We start from the raw sequence: 18,646 nt of genomic DNA, 5'->3' as shown, positions 1-18,646 counted from the left end.
CAGACATGGCTGCCAAATTTAACCCTGCATATTTTTTCATCTTTATAGTCGGCTATTACAAAACTTGCTTGCAGATAACCCCCTGTCAGTATGTAACTATTGTATTGTCCTCCCTAATTGTGGGCCAGACTCTTCCCATCCCCACCTACGAGCACAGCAATAATCTACACTTCGCCTAGAGGTTTGATGAACAATTCTCCTACAAAATAGTCCTCTTAGGTGGCAGTGATGTAGTATGTTTGCACCTCCTTTACAATTTTTAGATTCATAGAAGCTCATGTTGCCCATTGCCTCTTTTTTACAATAGCAAACCAATCAGACCCATCTTTCGGATCGGACTCTCCAGTCTCCTTCTATAGAGTGGGGGGAGTCAAAGGACATGTGTCCATTGACACCCACCAACAACCGGTCTTGTCCGCTAAAAGTAGACAGAAGGGGATCTGTTCTCATACTGTCTTGCGGATTAAAGTCGGGTGTAAACGGACAGGTGGTCTGTTTTTACATCCAACCACCCATAGAGGAGAGCAGAGTGGAAACAGATCAGTCATCTGCCTGCTCAGTGGGGATCAGCGGACAAATTCCCAGCTGAGCAGGCGGACTCCAGAGATGCCCCCCTGTGTGTAAGGGGCCTCCATGTTGAATCACTCTTAAACTAGCTAAAAATCTACCCAAGAGAAAATGTTCATTGTGTAGTATATCAAAAGAGAACATGCAAACTGAATTGGCATTTTGGACACAACTTTTACAGAGCAACTTGTACTGTGTTTGTTAAATTGGAATGTACAGCTCTGGTGTGTGTTTGTTAAATTGGAATGTACATGAATTTGGTTGGTATAACAACCAGACAGATTTCTTGTTTTTTTAGTTTTTTTTCACTTGATACTAGAAAGCTATGTTGCTATCTGAATGTATGGTGGTGATGCGATTTTTTACTTCAAACGGGTGGACAGATTGTAGGTGTGATGTTCTCTGAAAAACTTGTGTGTGTGGTGTGTTTTTTATTTTTTATGTAGTGGTGTGCCTGTATGATGTAGCATGTACAGCCAAACATTTTACCAATCGTCACTTGAAGAATCCTTGGCTTTTTTAATGTTGAGCCTTGAGAGAGGAAAATCTTGTATGGGGAAATATCGTGTTTTGGTTGATGTAATAGGAAAATTACAAGATTAGAGCAAGAACAAGCATGATCAGGATAATACACAGGTGTCAAACACAAGGCCCGCGGGCCGAATCCGGCCCTCCCGGCCATTTCATGTGGCCCTCGCCCTCCTCGGGTCCTTCTCAAGACCCTTACTTTCTGCTTTTAAGCAATGCATGCAGCTTCTTCTCAGCAGCAGCTTAAGGAAAGGAGGTGCACTGTGAGGTAAGGGAGAGTGGGGACTCAACTTCTGATGGTGAGTTGGCTCTTAAAGGGTCACTAAAGGAATTTTTTTTTTTTTTTTTTTTTAGCTAAATAGCTTCCTTTACCTTACTGCAGTCCTGGTTTCATGTTCTCATTGTTAGTTTTTGCTCTGATGTTGCTGTAATCCTTCTCTGTGAACACTTCCTGGTTGTCTGTTTCCTGATGAAATAAGTCATGGGAGCTTTCTCTCTGTGGTCACTAATCAAGGAGGTGTACTGTGATTACTGCGTGTCTAAAACCCCTTGGCACCAATCGGTTTCGTTTTTACAAACCATCACTGCCCTGTATTGGCTCTGTTTCTCTGTACATCACAGAAGCGGGAAACGGCATGCAAAAACGAAACTAAACTGTAGGTACATTATATGATTTTTTTTTTATCTATTTTTAATCCTTTTTAAAAGGAATCAGTTAACTATTATGTCTCTATATCCTGTAAACAGTCATTTCAGCTAAAAAAAAATTCCTTTACAACTCCTTTACCATATAATGTAAGGGGAGGGGATGCAACCGGCCCTTTTGAGGGCAATCATAATGCTGATGCGGCCCTCGATGAATTGGAGTTTGACACCCCTGAGTATAACCTGGCATCATAGTAACAGGGCCTATAAAATAATGGCAAGTTGCCTGCAACCTCTGTGTCCTGCCTGCAGTTTTTGATGGTACTCTTCTGCTGTAATTTGTGGACTTTTGAGCATCTGACCATTAAAATATACAGTATATGCACGTTTATCTCCAATCACCTTCTCCCTCATCAAAGCAATATTTTATAAAACTTAACAGTTGTGTTTAAGGCTTATCTAAATAGTCTTGATCTTTTTCCCTGTGGTGTGTGTGTGTTTGTTTTTTTGTTTTTCCTCCCCTTTTTCCCTTTTTGCTCCAGCATTATAGTATGTATAGATATGGTAAATTTGATTTATACGTGCAATTTAGTGTGTGTTTTTTTTTTTTTGTTTTGTTTTTTAAGCACCGTAACAAATATACTGTAGCTTGTGTAGGCTCTTATTTTATTTTTTTTTGTCCTTGGTAGCTTTCCAGCATCTTGGCAGCTGTTGTGAACCCCACCCCCCTTCTTTTTTTTTTTCTGCTGTAATAAGTAATGTTTTACATGATCAAATGTGGTTCTGCACTGTCAGAGCACACATTCTAAAACATTAGTCACTATGTAATTTATTGCTGCATCCAGTTCAGATGTGAACACCGATAATCCGTTTTTATATTCTTGGCAAATATGCCAATTTTAACTAGCAAGATCTAGAGAGCAGGAGACTATAAAGGGTAACACTGCCTATTTCTTCTTTTTTTTTTTTTTGCAAATATTAAAATACAGACAAATTTATACAAACAAAATCAAATTGAACAAAACACAACCCAAGAAAAGCATATCATCCCAGACCTCCTCGGGGATAGAACCGATATCTTTTTCCCAGCCAGCCCTAGAGCGAATGGGAAAGTTCAGTAAAAACTAATACCCTATATGTAGCAGAGGTAAGACCTTTTGTTGATCCTGCCTGTACTATCTTAAGAAAAAGGATAGGCCTATTAGCCCCTTCCCGCCTTGCGTACGCACATGTGCGCAAACCAAATCGATAAACGCTTATTGCGATGTGTCCTCGACTTTAGGGGGTTATACCAGGATGATGCCCACAGCTGCAGGCATCGTTCCGGTATTGTTTTTTTGAGCGGGCCATCGGCTTTCCAGGGATAACAACCAATGCGGCTAAAAGCATTCCCCCCCCCCCCCTCCCGTCGCTCTGACCGGGCCTCCCGTCCCACCGGGAGACCGGGTACTTCCACCGGCTAGCCACACACTGGAATAAACACTTCTTCTGGTTTACCCGGCTGCCAATGGCGCCGGATTTAAAAAAATAATATATACAGTTTGAAGTGCAAAGGAGGGATTTGGGGTCTTTTAGACCCCCTGATCCCTCCATAAAAAGTACCTGCCGCCTCCTATTACTGTCACAAGGGATGTTTGCATTATAAAAGTGATCAAATGTATTTATTTTATTTAAACCTAGTTAAATAATATAAAAATAAAATATTGCAACAATCGCCATTTTATTCTCTAGATTCTCTGCTAAAAAATGTATATAATGTTTGGGGGTTAAAAGTAATTTTCTAGCAAAAAATACGGATTTTAACTTTTAACACCAAATGTCAGAAATGGGTTTAGGCATGAAAGGGTTAAAGTACTCCTATGCTGTGGATATTTTTGCCAGGAGCTGGTAGATGCGTGAAACATGCTAATTTTGGCACATAGTTAGACATAAGACTTATAGAAGTGTATGTGCCTAAATTAATTTACTGGCTAGAATATTCATGTGCAAACTATGCCATTAGGCTCCTTTTTCGAGTGTAAGTTTGGGTTTTTTTTTTTATTGCCCTTGAATGTTGCTCAAAAAATATGAATCTAAATACCACAATGTGCACAAGAAAACCTTAAGCCTTTACAACTACTTTAATTTGTCAAACATGGGCCTCTTTAGAAAGTCTTGCTTCTCTCCTATTGGATGAAATGGAGCTGCATTCAGGTGCAAAAAAATAATTTAAAATGCCATTAAAAGCAGCATGTGCATGAGGCCATAACTGTGCTTTTTAAAGCACAAAAATGTTCTACTTGAATTGAACTTCTTCACCATGAATGCTTATTAGTTTAGTTTTGGTTAACTAATGATGTCAGATTATGTGCAACTGTAAGTTGCTATCTTTTATGCCAGGGTTTGACAAATTTGCTTGGAGTCTAGGAGCCAAAAAAAGTGCCCTGTCCCGCAGAGCTCACGCGCAGAAGTGAACGCATTCGTGAGTAGCGCCTGCATATGTAAACAGTATTCAAACCACACATGTGAGGTATCGCCGCAATCGATAGAGCGAGAGCAATAATTCTAGCCCTAGACCTCCTCTGTAACTCAAAACATGCAACCTGTAGAATTTGTTAAACGTCGCCTATGGAGATTTTAAAGGGTAAAAGTTTGTCGCCATTCCTCGAGCGGACGCAATTTTAAGGCGTGACGTGTTGGGTATCAATGTACTCGGCGTAACATTATCTTTCACAATATAAAAAAAATTAGGCTGACTAATTTACAGGTGTCTTATTTTTTTAATTAAAAGTGTATCCCCCCCCAAAAAAAAGTGCGCTTGTAATGCCGCTGCGCAAATACGGTGTGATGGAAAGTATTGCAACGACCGCCATTTTATTCTCTAGGGTGTTAGAATAAAAAAATATATAATGTTTGCAGGCTTTAACCACTTAAGACCCGGACCTTTAGGCAGCTAAAGGACCCGGCCAGTTTTTGCGATTCGGCACTGCGTCGCTTTAACTGACAATTGCGCGGTCGTGGAACATGGCTTCCAAACAAAATTGGCGTCCTTTTTTCCCCACAAATAGAGCTTTCTTTTGATCACCTCTGCGGCTTTTATTTTTTGCGCTATAAACAAAAATAATGACAATTTTGAAAAAAATTCAATATTTTTTACTTTTTCTATAATAAATATCCCCCAAAAATATATAAATCCTCAGTTTAGGCCGATACGTATTCTTCTACCTATTTTTGGTAAAAAAAATCGCAATAAGCGTGTATCGATTTTGGTTTGCGCAAACTTTATAGCGTTTACAAAATAGGGGATAGTTTTATTTTTTATTTTATTTTTTTTACTACTAATGGCGGCCATCATCCTTCTTTTTTTTTTTTTTTTTTGTGACTGCGACATTATGGCGGACACTTCGGACAATTTTGACACATTTTTGGGACCATTGTCATTTTCACAGCAAATAATGCATTTAAAATGCATTGTTTACTGTGAAAATGACAGTTGCAGTTTGGGAGTTAACCACAAGGGGGCGCTGATGGGGTTATGTATGACCTCATTTGTGTTTCTAACTGTAGGGGGGGTGTGGCTGTAGGTGTGACGTCATCGATTGTGGTTCCCTATAAAAGGGAACACACGATCGATGACAGCGCCACAGTGAAGAACGGGGAAGCTGGGTTTACACACAGCTCTCCCCGTTCTTCAGCTCCAGGGACCGATCGCGGGACTCCAGCGGCGATCGAGTCCCGCGGCCATGGAACGTCAGACTGGGTCGCGTGCACGCGACCTCATGGCTGGGCTTAAAGAGCCACGTACATGTACGTGCCCAGCCGTGCCATTCTGCCGACGTACATCGGTGTGAATGGGTCCTTAAGTGGTTAATTAGAGGGAAGGAGATGGCAGTGAAAAACACATTAGAATTGCTGGATTGCTGTTTTACTTGTAATGCCAACGGCCACCACAAGATCACAGAAGGAAGCTTAGGCCTGCAGAAAGCCGCGGCCTCAATTACCAGCTGGTGCGGGCGATCGGGCGGCGGGGGAGGTGTGGGTGCACGGAGACATAGGATCCTGTGTCTCCGTGCACCCTCGCCTCCTGCGGCGGGCCCGCGCCAGCTGGTAATTGAGGCCTTGCGGCCTTCTACAAGCCTAATTATTCCCGGCGCCAGGTCACTATTTCTTGCCGCAATTGCGACCGAATGCCCGGATTTTGTCGAGCCCATAACTCTGTCCCATACATGTCATGGAACTGTGTGCAGGTTTGATGCAGTATCATTCATTGTAAATGCTGACCGCATCTTGACAATAGGCCAGCACAGCATGTGGCAATGCACTAACATGCATTGCACTGACACATTTGTGGCATAAATAAGAATTACATTTTTCTATTTTCTATTACTTAGTTTAGCTCTCCCCCCCCCCCCCCCCCCCCCCCCCCGGTTGTGGACCAAGACCAAATGCCCTTTCTAAATATAGCACACAACCAGCAGTTCTGTAGTGAAGACCGTTAAAGAATAAAATAAGGTAAGCCCCCCCCCCCCCCATTTAATATTAGACTAGGTCCCTTTTTTTTTGTTTTTTTCGGGTCTTCCCCCACCAGGCCATGGAGAGCAAAGTGGAGCTGTCAGTCAAGGATCTGATCTGCCTCATGGGCATTGCTGTCTATGAGGCAGATGAGTGTAATATGCGCATTATGGCAGCAACCTGCAGAGGCTCTGAGCCAGCAGATCATTGCACCAAGTAGGACAAGGTGTCTAATGGATGGCAGGATCACTGGGAAATGTCTTCTAACAGAATACTTTAATAAACATAGAGAGGGCACATAGCGATGGCAAAAACCGGTTTTGGTTTTTAGTGTCGCATTAAAGGAAAAAGGTGCAAAGCTTTCTACCAGAAGCATAATTTGTCTTTTTTAAATGTGACAAATGATAGAATATTCACATTGGATCCTACATAAGGGGTCATTCCACTTGATTTCCTTTTGTGAAACCAGAGGCCACTAACCCTTCTTCTCTTCTGGGCATGGGTCTGATGCAGTTCAGTTAATCTCCTGGGATATTATTGGTGTGTTCTTTTCCTAGGTTCCAGCTGCCAGTTGGTTGCATAACTGTTGGCAGGAATGGGAGCTGTGCCTGTTTTTGAATTTGGCAGTGGTCTATTTTCTGAGATCTGCACTGTTCTGCTCTTGCATGTATCCCCTCTGTGGTGGTCATATTGCATATGCGCGTTTTTTTTTTTCTCTCGAGTCTGCAGACCCTGTTGACTTACTGCTGTCTTCAGCACAGATTCTACAATCCTCTGGACAGTGTCTGAGCTTCCTGCTGCCTTACCAGTGACCTGGTTACAGACAGCATTAACCCTTCCTGCTCTGGCAGTGACATTGAGTATCCTTGTGGGCTGTTTCTTGCCCTGTTCTAGTATGGCTGATAAGCACAAGGGCAGCAGTACTCAATGCCTGGCTAGCTTCAATACATTAGCAGTGCTGGTGGGGTTGCGTTGGCAATACCCTATGGAGGAGGGTTCTCAACGAAGTGGTCTGTTCACTTGTTGACCCAGCCATTTCCTATCTCAACAAGACTCTGACTTGCATTGTTGAGGACATCCGTGTGCTTAAAAAAAAAAAAGGCTCGCTCATCCATGTCTTTATGGACCTTGTTTGTGCACTGGTGCGCAGTCATGTTGGAACAGGAAAGGGCCGTCCCCCCAAACTGTTCCCACGTAGTGGTCCAAAATGTCTTGGTACGCCTTAAGAGTTCACTTCATTGGAACGAAGGGGCCAAGCCCAACTCCTGAAAAACGGCCTCACACCATAATTCCCACGCGCCCCCCCCCCCTCCACCAAGTGATTTGGATCATTGCACAAATCAAAGTCCATAAAGACATGAATGAGCAAGTTTGGGGGGGAGGAACTTGATTGGCCTGCAGAGTCCTGACCGCAACACCTTTTGGGATGAAATAGAACGGAGACTGTGAGCCAGGCCTTCTCATCCACATCGGTGCCTGACCTCACAAATGCACTTCTGGAAGAATGGTCGAACATTCCCATAGACACACTCCTAAACCTTGTGGACAGTCTTCCCAGAAGAGTTGAAGCTGTTGTAGCGGCAAAGGGTGGGCCAACTCAATGTTAAACCCTACAGACTAAGACTGGGATGCCATTAAAGTTAAAGGGTCACTAAAGGAAAAACATTTTTAAGCTGAAATGACTGTTTACAGGGTATAGAGACAAAATAGTTAACTGATTCCTTTTAAAAATTATAAAAAATAGATAAACAATCATATAATGTGCCTGCAGTTTAGTTTTGTTTTTGCTGTTGTTTCCTGGTTCTCTGATGTACAGAGCCAGAGCCAATAGAGGGCAGTGATGGATTGTAAAACGAAACTGGATTGGTGCTGAGGAGTTTTAGACACACAGTAATCACACCTCCTTGATTAGAACACAGTGAGAAATCTCCCAGTACTGTGGTCATCGGGAAACCGACAACCAGGAAGTGTCCAGAACAGAGAGGAATTACAGCAACATCAAAGCAAAAACAAACAATGAGGACATGAAACCAGGACTGCAGTAAGGCAAAGGAAGCTATTTAGCGAAAACCTTTTTTTTTTCTTTAGTGACCCTTTAAGGTGTGTGTAAAGGCAGGTGCCCCAATACTTTTGACAACATAGTGTATGTATGTGTGCACACAGATTTTATTTAACAGAATAAATTTACTAAGCTCTTGTTGAACTTTGTTAAAACCTGTTCTTTTTTTTTTTTTTTCAGTGAACATCTGTCTTGCTCTTTTACGTTCTTTCTTCATGGTGACAGCAATGTTTGCACAAGTGTGGAAATTAACCAGCACCAGCCAGTATACATTCTCAGTGAGGAGCACCTTACTCTTGCCCAGCAATCTAGTAGCCCATTTCAAGGTAAGAGATCCGTACTAGTTTTTGGAATAGTCATGCCCCCGTTCTTCCTGATTTTCCTCAATGTGACACTCAAGTGAAAACAGAGATGTTTAGGACTATGTAGTGTTTCCCTGTCTTCATTGAGAAAAGGAACTACACTACATGTGCACTTCTGTCTTCCTGCCTGTTATTCTGAGGAAAATATCTATTTTCTGTGTGAAGCCATACTCTCACTGCTCTGCGATTGAGGTTGGGTTCACACATATGCGATCCGGGAAACAACGCGATTCCTGTGCGGATTACCGCATTGCATCTAACTCGCAGGCAGTTCACACTGCTCTCTGCGAACCACTGCGGGTGTCAATAAAAAAGTTAATGACGCCCCCAACTTGGTTTGCAGAACGCAGTCCAGCCGGTGGAATAGATTCCAGTGCAGACCAAAAAAGGGTCCTGCACCATTTTGGTGCGAATGTAATGCATTTCAACCATACAAACTGGCTGAATAAGCATTTAACAGACATTGCATTGCGGTGTGACTCGCATGCGATGTTTGACCCCAGCCTTAATGCTAGCACTAAAAAAAATGTGTTTTTTTTATTTAAATTTAAGAATTGCCTAGAGGTACTAAAATTGCTGTTTTGATATAAGTCGTTTTAACTTGATCGTGTTTCTAGTTGTAATTTTTTTGATTTATTGCATTGTTTATTAAATGTATGCAAAAAATGTGTGGTGTGTTTAAAAAAAAAAGAAAATAGTATGGAGACCAGCTTTTACCAGGACACTTTGATGCTTTCCTCAACTTAAAGGGGTTGTAAGCTAATCATATGCATTAAGGTAAAAAAAAAAACTTCTGACAGTGACTGGCCTCTCTGCTCAAAGTAGACTGATAGCAGCGCAGCCATTGGCTCCTGCTGCTGTCAATCAAATCCAATAATGCCGGGGGGCAGGGCAGAGTCCTACATTCGGCGTCTACGGACGCTGAATGCTGGACTCGGGAGCACGCCAGCAAGGTAACCCCCTATTAGTGCTTTATCATTCCAGTGGGTGTTTGCTTAATTTTCATACAAAGATTCAGGGCTTACCAACTCCTGTCTTAATGGCTCACATATTGCATTGCACAAGATTTTTATGTGCATAACCAGGCTTCCACAAGGTGCCCTCTGACTCTAAGGCCGGGTTCACACTGTTCCGACAAACGCTCCGACATTGGGAGCTCATGTCGCATGACAAATGAAAATCAATGTTTTTCTATGAGAGCCGTCTTAACTGGTCCGACACAAGTCGGTCCGACTTTGAAAATGCTCCCTGTACTACTTTGATCCTACTTCCGCCCATTGAATATCACTGAAGTCGGACCAAAGTAGGATCCTTGTTCTTACTATTCGACTTTTGACATCCGACATTGTGATTACAGCAGCAGTAAAAGGAATTTATCTCACACTGGGATTGTTTTGATTGGTCAAAGAACAAGTCAGACTAGCACAAAGTTGGACCAAAGTAGTATCCTGTTCATTTAAGTCGGATGGATGTAGGATCAATGTAAGACTGATGTCGCAGAGCAAAGTAGGATGAAAGTCGTATGACTGTCGTATCGGTGTGAACCCGGACTAATTCATAGTTGGACTTGTAAAAACGTCTACATCTGGGTCTAATTCTCTAATGGCAGAGAAATTCTTTCCCTCCGCCAATGCACTTTTGCAGGTTAATTTTCTTCCTGTCTGCTTTTTCTTGCCCTTACATTTTAGGTACAAGATGATTTTCCTGTTTGGTAATGTTTGGGAAAACAGCTTTGCGTAGTGGGCTATTAAGAATACATCATCCTGAGTTCTATACTTGTCCCTCATTCTATAAACCTTCACCAGGCCATACTTTTGGCATTTCATATAGAACCCTGTAGACCCCATCTCTTGACACCTTGCACTAGTAACCTTCTGCTACACAAGATTCTTCCTTTTATCAACCACATCTTAATCTATCATTGTGAGAGGGATTTCCTTTTGGGAGGAGACTTTATGCTCTGCTTATCCCAATAATGTTTTTTTTTTTTTTTTTTTTTGTCTCTCCCTTTAAAACCTGCATTTTCTTATGTCCTGCCAGCTGGGATAACATTTTGCCATTTACGCCCTTAGCAGTTAGGGATCGAGTATGGCATCTGTGGGTCATTTCTTCCCTCCTTTGCCATTACAACAACATTTTTGGGTTCTGGTGCCTATACAGCAACTTGTGTCACAGCCTAAATTCTGCAGGATCTTTACTGTTGGAAAGACATGTGAGCACTCCCTGTGACAGGATAGGTGACCTGACCCCTGTGCTAGAACACACCAGTGTGTGTGTGTGTGTGTGTGTGTGTGTGTGTTTTTTTAAGACTGGAGAGTGCAAAATCTGGTAGAGCCGCATATGGTAACCAATAGATTTTAGCTTGTTCAATTAAAGCGAGGGTTCACCCTAAAAAATAAATTTCTAACATTACATCCATCATACGAACGACATTTACAGTATGCAGGTCTTTTTTTTCCGCCCTACATACCGATATAGTGTGATTTTTCTCCCCGGCTTCCGGGTTCTGATTCCCGCGGGACTGGGCGTTCCTATCCCTGGGTTAGATGATTGACGTGTTGTGAAAAAGTTCCCATGTCGCACAAGGCGCGTCACCAGTTTTCCGTAAATAGCCGAGCTGCGAGTCGGCGCTATACGACGCCTGCACAGTCAGGTCTACATGGCGGGCGCAGGCGCCGTATAGCGCCGACTCGCAGCATGGGAACTTTTTCACAACACGTCAATCATCTAACCCAGGGATAGGAACTGCAGTGCATTCTAAAGCCCTGATTGGATAAAGCCTTACACCTGACCGCTGGTCAGGTGCAAAGCTTTGCCAATTAGGGCACAGAGCACATCCGTCTGACTACAATGAACGGGATCCGACTTTGATCCCAACAATTCCAGGCACTTTGTCTGGTATGAATCTTTAGGGAAAACTCCACGCCAAATTTAACCACTTGCAGACCGCCCGCCATCTTTATACAGCGGCAGTTTGACGAGGGATATCAGATTTGTTATGGCAGCAGCTAGCTAGCATAACCTCAGTATTAGAATTTTGCAGGGGGATACAGCATAATAAGTGCTTCAGCCCATACAGTGGGGATCGAAAGTTTGGGCACCCTAGGTAAAAATTTGTATTAATGTGCATAACGAAGCCAAGGAAAGATGGAAAAATCTCAAATGCATCAAATTACAGATTAGACATTCTTATAATATGTCAAAAGTTAGATTTTATTTCCATCATTTACACTTTCAAAATTGCAGAAAACAAAAAAATGGCGTCTGCAAAAGTTTGGGCACCTTGCAGAATTTATAGCATGCACTGCCCCCTTTGCAAAGCCGAGACCTTCCAGTGTCATGGATTGTTCTCAATCATCGTCTGGGAAGACCAGGTGATGTCAATCTCAAAGGTTTTAAATGCCCAGACTCATCTGACCTTGCCCCAACAATCAGCACCATGGGTTCTTCTAAGCTGTTGTCTAGAAAACTGAAAATAGTTGATGCTTGCAAAGCTGGAGAAGGCTATAAGAAGATAGCAAAGCGTTTTCAGATGTCAATATCCTCTGTTCGGAATGTAATTAAGAAATGGCAGTCATCAGGAACAGTGGAAGTTAAAGCAAGATCTGGAAGACCAAGAAAAATATCAGACAGAACAGCTCGCAGGATTGTGAGAAAAGCAATTCAAAACCCACGTTTGACTGCACGATCCCTCCAGAAAGATCTGGCAGACACTGGAGTTGTGGTACACTATTCCACTATAAAGAGATACTTGTACAAATATGGTCTTCATGGAAGAGTCATCAGAAGAAAACTTCTTCTACGTCCTCACCACAAAAATCAGCATTTAAACTTTGCAAATGAACATATAGACAAGCCTGATGCATTTTGGAAACAAGTTCTGTGGACCGATGAGGTTAAAATAGAACTTTTTGGCCGGAATGAGCAAAGGTACGTTTGGAGAAGAAAGGGCACAGAATTTAGTGAAAAGAACCTTTGTCCAACTGTTAAGCATGGGGGTGGATCAATCATGCTTTGGGGTTGTATTGCAGCCAGTGGCACAGGGAACATTTCACGAGTAGAAGGAAAAATTGATTCAATAAAATTTCAGCAAATTTTGGATGGTAACTTGATGCCATCTATGAAAAAGCTGAAGTTAAAGAGAGGATGACTTCTACAAATGGATAATGATCCTAAACACACCTCAAAATCCACAGGGGATTACATAAAGAGGCGTAAACTGAAGGTTTTGCCATGGCCTTCACAATCTCCTGACCTCAACATAATTGAAAATCTATGGATAGACCTTAAAAGAGCAGTGCGTGACAGACGGCCCAGAAATCTCAAAGAACGGGAAGACTTTTGTAAGGAAGAATGGGCAAAGATACCTCAAACAAGAATTGAGACTCTTGGCTGGCTACAAAAAGCGTTTACAAGCTGTGATACTTGCCAAAGGGGGCAGTACAAGATATTAACTCTGCAGGGTGCCCAAACTTTTGCAGACGCCATTTTTTTGTTTTCTGTAATTTTGAAAGTGTAAATGATGGAAATAAAATCTAACTTTTTTTTTGACATATTTTAAAAATATCTAATCTGTAATTTGATGTCTTTTTGGAGATTTTTCCATCTTTCCTTGGCTTCGTTATGCACATTAATACAATTTTTTACCTGGGGTGCCCAAACTTTCGATCCCCACTGTATGCTTTTTTTGATGCAAGGTATAGTTCTACCTAGACCGCATGGAGAAATTATTGTATGCTCAGAAACCGGTACTGATTTGGGCAGAAACCTCAAATCTTTTACAGGTATGCAGACTATTGTAGTTGCTTGAATGGAGTTTAAATTTGCCACTTTAGGTAGATACTGTACTATGAAGGATGAGATAACGGGTACAATATTCTTCTCTTCTTCTTTTTTTTTTTTTTTAAGATAATATACCATTGTACAGATAATAGAAAAAGTATAGCTTCTTGCTGTAATGCTTGCGTTTTTTCTTTTGTCTTAGTTATCCTGAGCCCTTTTGGATTAAATGGCACCCTCACGGGGCAGTCATTCAAGATGTCTGATTCCGCTACTAAGAAATTAATTGGTGAATGGAAGCAGTTTTACCCCATCTCATCCAGTGTGAAAGAGTGCCCAGAGGAAAAGCAGGAGGAAATGGATTGGGAAGATGATTCACTGGCAGCTGTTGAAGTATTAGTTGGTAAGTATCCCTATTTGTAGCATTAAGTTTAAAGGAATCACCTGTCGGGCCAGTGCTATTTGACCTGAGTTTTTTTTATGGAAAATGTATATGCAGAGTTTTTATTTGACATAAACTACAAGTCAATAGAGCCAGAGTCGTGTGTTTATATTTAAAAAAAAAAAAAAAATCTCCAAGCTTGCCTAAATCTGTTACAAAAACAGGACTTTTATATAGGTGTATACTTATAGACATGCTGTTTTTTCCTTTTACCAACTGGGGCAGGACACATGGTTAGTAGTGCTAGTGAACATATATTTGTAGTAGATGAAGTCTACAGATAGTGCTATTTTGGTGTAGACAAAAGATCTGTGACCTTCATGTAATCGTGTTCAGTTTGCAGTCTGTTAGAACTAAGAACACATTGTACCTGCACTGTGCTTGTACTCCGCTGCATTCATTGTACATAGAGGATCAGAATATAATCGAATGAATGCTCAAAGCCCAAGTTTAAACTGTTGATTTAATTGCTTTAGATGGTACTTTTATTTGTGTGTTCTTGTGGTTAGCTTTTAAAAGCTATCTTTCTTTTGAGAAAAAAAAAAAGAACTGTGCTAATGAGAACTGAACAATTTTTTCACTGTGAAGCTAGCGTATAGAATAGAAGCAGTGTTTTCTATTTCAGATCTGTCGGGGTGAATGTTTGTTGTGGTGTTGTCTTTATTTTTCTATATGCAAGGACTGAAGTAAGTTTATGCGTGGATAGAGATTTAAATCTGGACATTCGCCTTGCACATCTATATTACACTGGTACTAGGATTTTGTAGAGCGAGCTGAACATGTTGCTCCTGTCCTCTGAATTCCACACGTAAGCTTATGTATTAAATGCCATACAGCCTTGGCTAGAAACTCATTGGAGAGTGTTGACCCTTTCCCAGTCAAATGTATTTCCCCTATAGAGGAAAAGCCTTTTACAGCCCCAATTCCAAAACGGTTGGGATGCTGTGTAAAATATACATAAAAGCAGAATGCAATGATTTGCAAATCTGCCACCACTCAGAGAGCACCTTATATTTTTTAGAACCAATAGAATGCCTTCTCTCATCGGATAAGGTGGAGATGCGGGCTGATGCCAGGATCGCCACCTTGTCCAATCCCTTGTTCTCCTGTGTTCAATGCAGTATGGCAGCCACTCTGATGCCTACCTCAATAGTTCCCAGCTTCCACAGGGATCCCACAGGTATGGCACTATATAAACATTTACAGTACCCAGACTTTACTTTTAATAATGAGGCACTGATTGGAGTGAGACCTGCATTCCCAACCTTTCTCACTGACCATACAGGATCCTAATTGTCGCTGTCCAGCAGGCGGCTATACATTAGAGGTCGACCGATATGGGTTTTTCTCTGGCCGATGCCGATTTTTAGAAATTGCGGTGGCCGATGGTCGAATATATGCCGTTTTTTTTTTTTGGGCTGATATGTTAGGCCGATTTAAAAAAAAAAAAAAAAAAAAAATCCCCTTCATCTCATAAAATCTAACAGTTGGACCCCTTTCACACTGGGGTGTTTTTTAGGCGCTTTTGGGCTAAAAATAGCACCTGTAAAGTGCAGTCTCAGTGTGATGCCCGAGGGTGTTCACACTGAGGCGGTGCGCTGGCAGGACGTTAAAAAAAAGAAAAAGTCCTGCAAGCAGCATCTTTGGAGTGGTGTATACTGCTCCTGCCCATTGAAATGAATGGGCACTGCTGCCGAAGCGCCTGCAAAGCACTTCTGCAGTGGTGCTACACAGGCGCATTTAACCTCTTCATCGGCTGCTAGTTGGGTTATAAGCGCGCCGCTAGCAGCTGAATAGCGCCTGCCTGCTCCAGTGTGAAAGCAGTGGAGTCCTGCCAAAAAAAAAAAATATTAAGTCAGCAGCTACAAATACTGCAGCTGCTGACTTTTAATATATGGTCACTTACCTGTCCCGGGCTAACTTTACTGTTTTAGTTGTTTGTTTTTTCATTAAAGTGTATTTTTTCCCCAAAAATTGTGTTTGAAAGACCGCTGCGCAAATACCGTGTGACATAAAATATTGCAACAATCGCTATTTTATTCCCTAGAGTCTCTGCTAATATATATATATATATATATATATATATATATATATGTGTGTGTGTGTGTTTTGGGGGTTCTAAGTGATTTTCTAGCAGAAAATACAGAATATTTAATTGTAAGCAACACGTGTCAGAAAAGATTTAGTCTTTAAATGGTTAAACTGAGAACATCTACACATGTCAGTTCTTTGATAAGTAGCAACATTGCATCTTTTCTCACACTTGGCAGGCTGCCCAGAGACAAGTCGCTCCACGGGGAAACTTCAGGCAACTTGCAAATGACTTCTGTATCATAGAAGTCAATGCAAAGTAAATCGGCTTTTTTTTTTTTTTTTTAAAACAATTGGCCGTTGCCGATTTAAAGTGCCAAAAATCGGTCGCTATATCGGTCGACCTCTACTATACATGAACCTAAAATATGGTTGGTTGAGCAGGGACTAGCCGAATTTCGTTCAATGTATGGGCAGGCTGGTTTTACACTAGTCGATCTAACAATCGACTTGTGTACAACCAGCTTGTCTGGTTTTTCCCCAACAATCCGTGCCACTGGCTGTAACCAGGAACACTAATCCATTGTATTCTGATGGCAGGGAAATCCCACCACTGTCAAAATGCAATACCACAGCAAGAATGTGTGGACCGGGGAATGTACATATTTTTATTTCTAAAGCTTGAGGCTGCACAGTGGTTAAGTGGTTGGCACTTTCACCTAGCAGCACTAGGGTCGTCTATTCGTATCCCAACCATGCCTGTAGTTTGTGGGTTCTCCCTGTGCCTCTGTGGGTTTCCTCTGGGTACTCTGGTTTCCTCCCACACTCCAAAGAAATGCTGGTAGGTTCAATTGGCTCCTGTATAAATTGGTCCCAATATGTATGATTGTGAGTAAGGACCTTGGATTGTAAGCTCATTGAGAACAGGGACCAATGTTAATGTACACTATATGTAAAGCACTGCGTAAATTGTCAATGCTATGTAAGTACCTGTCATTTTATTTCAGATACTTTGTATAGCACCATCAATTAACCCTTTCATGCTGACATAACACATATATGCTTTTTTACGCGGGGCTGCATACTTGTGTTTCTCAGTTTGTACTAAGCGCGCGCCACATAGAATTAAACCTTCCAAGGTATTTAGAGCAGCAATTATTTTATTTTTTTCCCTGTGTACACTTTCTATGACATTTGAATGATGTAGGTGCTATGTTTTTTATTTATTTTGTTTGGGGTATGTCTGTGGGTGCAATGGAACCTTAACATCAGGAGGTGTTTTTACGTATGAAGGGTAATAGTTGGGTTTTCTTCGCTAAGATTTTGTGATCTGTTTTGGAAAGCGTTGCCTAAATTATACGCATTAAAATACAGCGGCCTTTAGAACTTTTATTCTATGCACAAAACCAAACTGTGTTTGTACATTTGACCATACATTATCGAAGACTGGTGTAAAATATGTAGTATTTCTATTTGTTGTGTTCATTGCTCAAATATTTATCAATTGTATTTTCTTTTTCATAATTTGCCTGATGTGTTGTGTGAATATTTATCAATAACATTCTGTATTTCTTTATAGCTGGTGTTCGAATGGTGTATCCAGCATGTTTTGTGCTAGTCCCTCAGTCTGACATCCCCACAGTTAGCTCCTCTGGGTCCACTCACTGTACAAATACCTGTCTAGGTGCTCAAGTGCCTGCTTCCTCCAGAGATCCAGTCATGTCTTCAGTAACGCTGACCCCACCAACATCCCCAGAGGAAGTTCAGACAGGTATGACTTTAATTTTTTTTTTGCTTTGTGCATATAGCAAATTCCTTTAAAAAATAAAAACTGTTTTTTTTAGATACAAGTCAGTTTTCCATACATCCTTCACACATGACTGCATGTTTACATAAAGCATTTTGTATTTTTATATATCAATTTAGAACATAGACTAACATAAAAGAGAGAACACAAAAGGGCAACTCCCCAATGAATTTGAAGTGGGCCACTGCCTTTCACCATATATAATACTTGCAGGTTTTTATCTGAGTTCCCAGGTCGGGTCGAATTGGGGCATGCTGCATCCCAGGAACTGCCTCAAATATAAATAGATTATATATATATATATATATATATATATATATATATATATATATATATATATATATATATATATATATATATATATATATATATATATATATATATATATATATATATGTGTGTATGTATATGTGCCTTGCCAAAAAGTATTCGGCCCCCTTGAACTTTGCGACCTTTTGCCACATTTCAGGCTTCAAACATAAAGATATAAAACTGTAATTTTTTTGGAAGAATCAACCACAATGAATCAAAATTTATTGGATATTTCAAACTTTTTTAACAAATAAAAAACTGAAAAATTGGGCGTGCAAAATTATTCAGCCCCTTTACTTTCAGTGCAGCAAACTCTCTCCAGAAGTTCAGTGAGGATCTCTGAATGATCCAATGTTGACCTAAATGACTAATGACGATAAATAGAATCCACCTGTGTGTAATCAAGTTTCTGTATAAATGCACCTGCACTGTGATAGTCTCAGAGGTCCGTTTAAAGCGCAGAGAGCATCATGAAGAACAAGGAACACACCAGGCAGGTCCGAGATACTGTTGTGGAGAAGTTTAAAGCCGGATTTGGATACAAAAAGATTTCCCAAGCTTTAAACATCCCAAGGAGCACTGTGCAAGCGATAATATTGAAATGGAAGGAGTATCAGACCACT

The 18,646-nt window shown here is 41.1% G+C and overlaps 1 protein-coding gene across 2 annotated transcripts in view; it reads left to right on the top strand.

Moving 5' to 3' along the window:
• Positions 1–18,646, top strand: part of MED13 (mediator complex subunit 13) — a 153,182-nt gene that overhangs the window by 46,929 nt on the left and 87,607 nt on the right. For both annotated transcript variants that reach the window (XM_040336931.1, XM_040336930.1), the window contains exons 4-6: positions 8,471–8,616; positions 13,637–13,834; positions 17,484–17,675. In XM_040336931.1, the coding sequence (XP_040192865.1) occupies positions 8,471–8,616; positions 13,637–13,834; positions 17,484–17,675 (536 nt within the window). The remainder of the gene's footprint in view (positions 1–8,470; positions 8,617–13,636; positions 13,835–17,483; positions 17,676–18,646) is intronic.

Source organism: Rana temporaria, chromosome 2, assembly GCF_905171775.1.
Source record: "Rana temporaria chromosome 2, aRanTem1.1, whole genome shotgun sequence".
NCBI classification, from domain to species: domain Eukaryota; kingdom Metazoa; phylum Chordata; class Amphibia; order Anura; family Ranidae; genus Rana; species Rana temporaria.
This window is presented reverse-complemented; position numbering and strand designations above follow the sequence as displayed.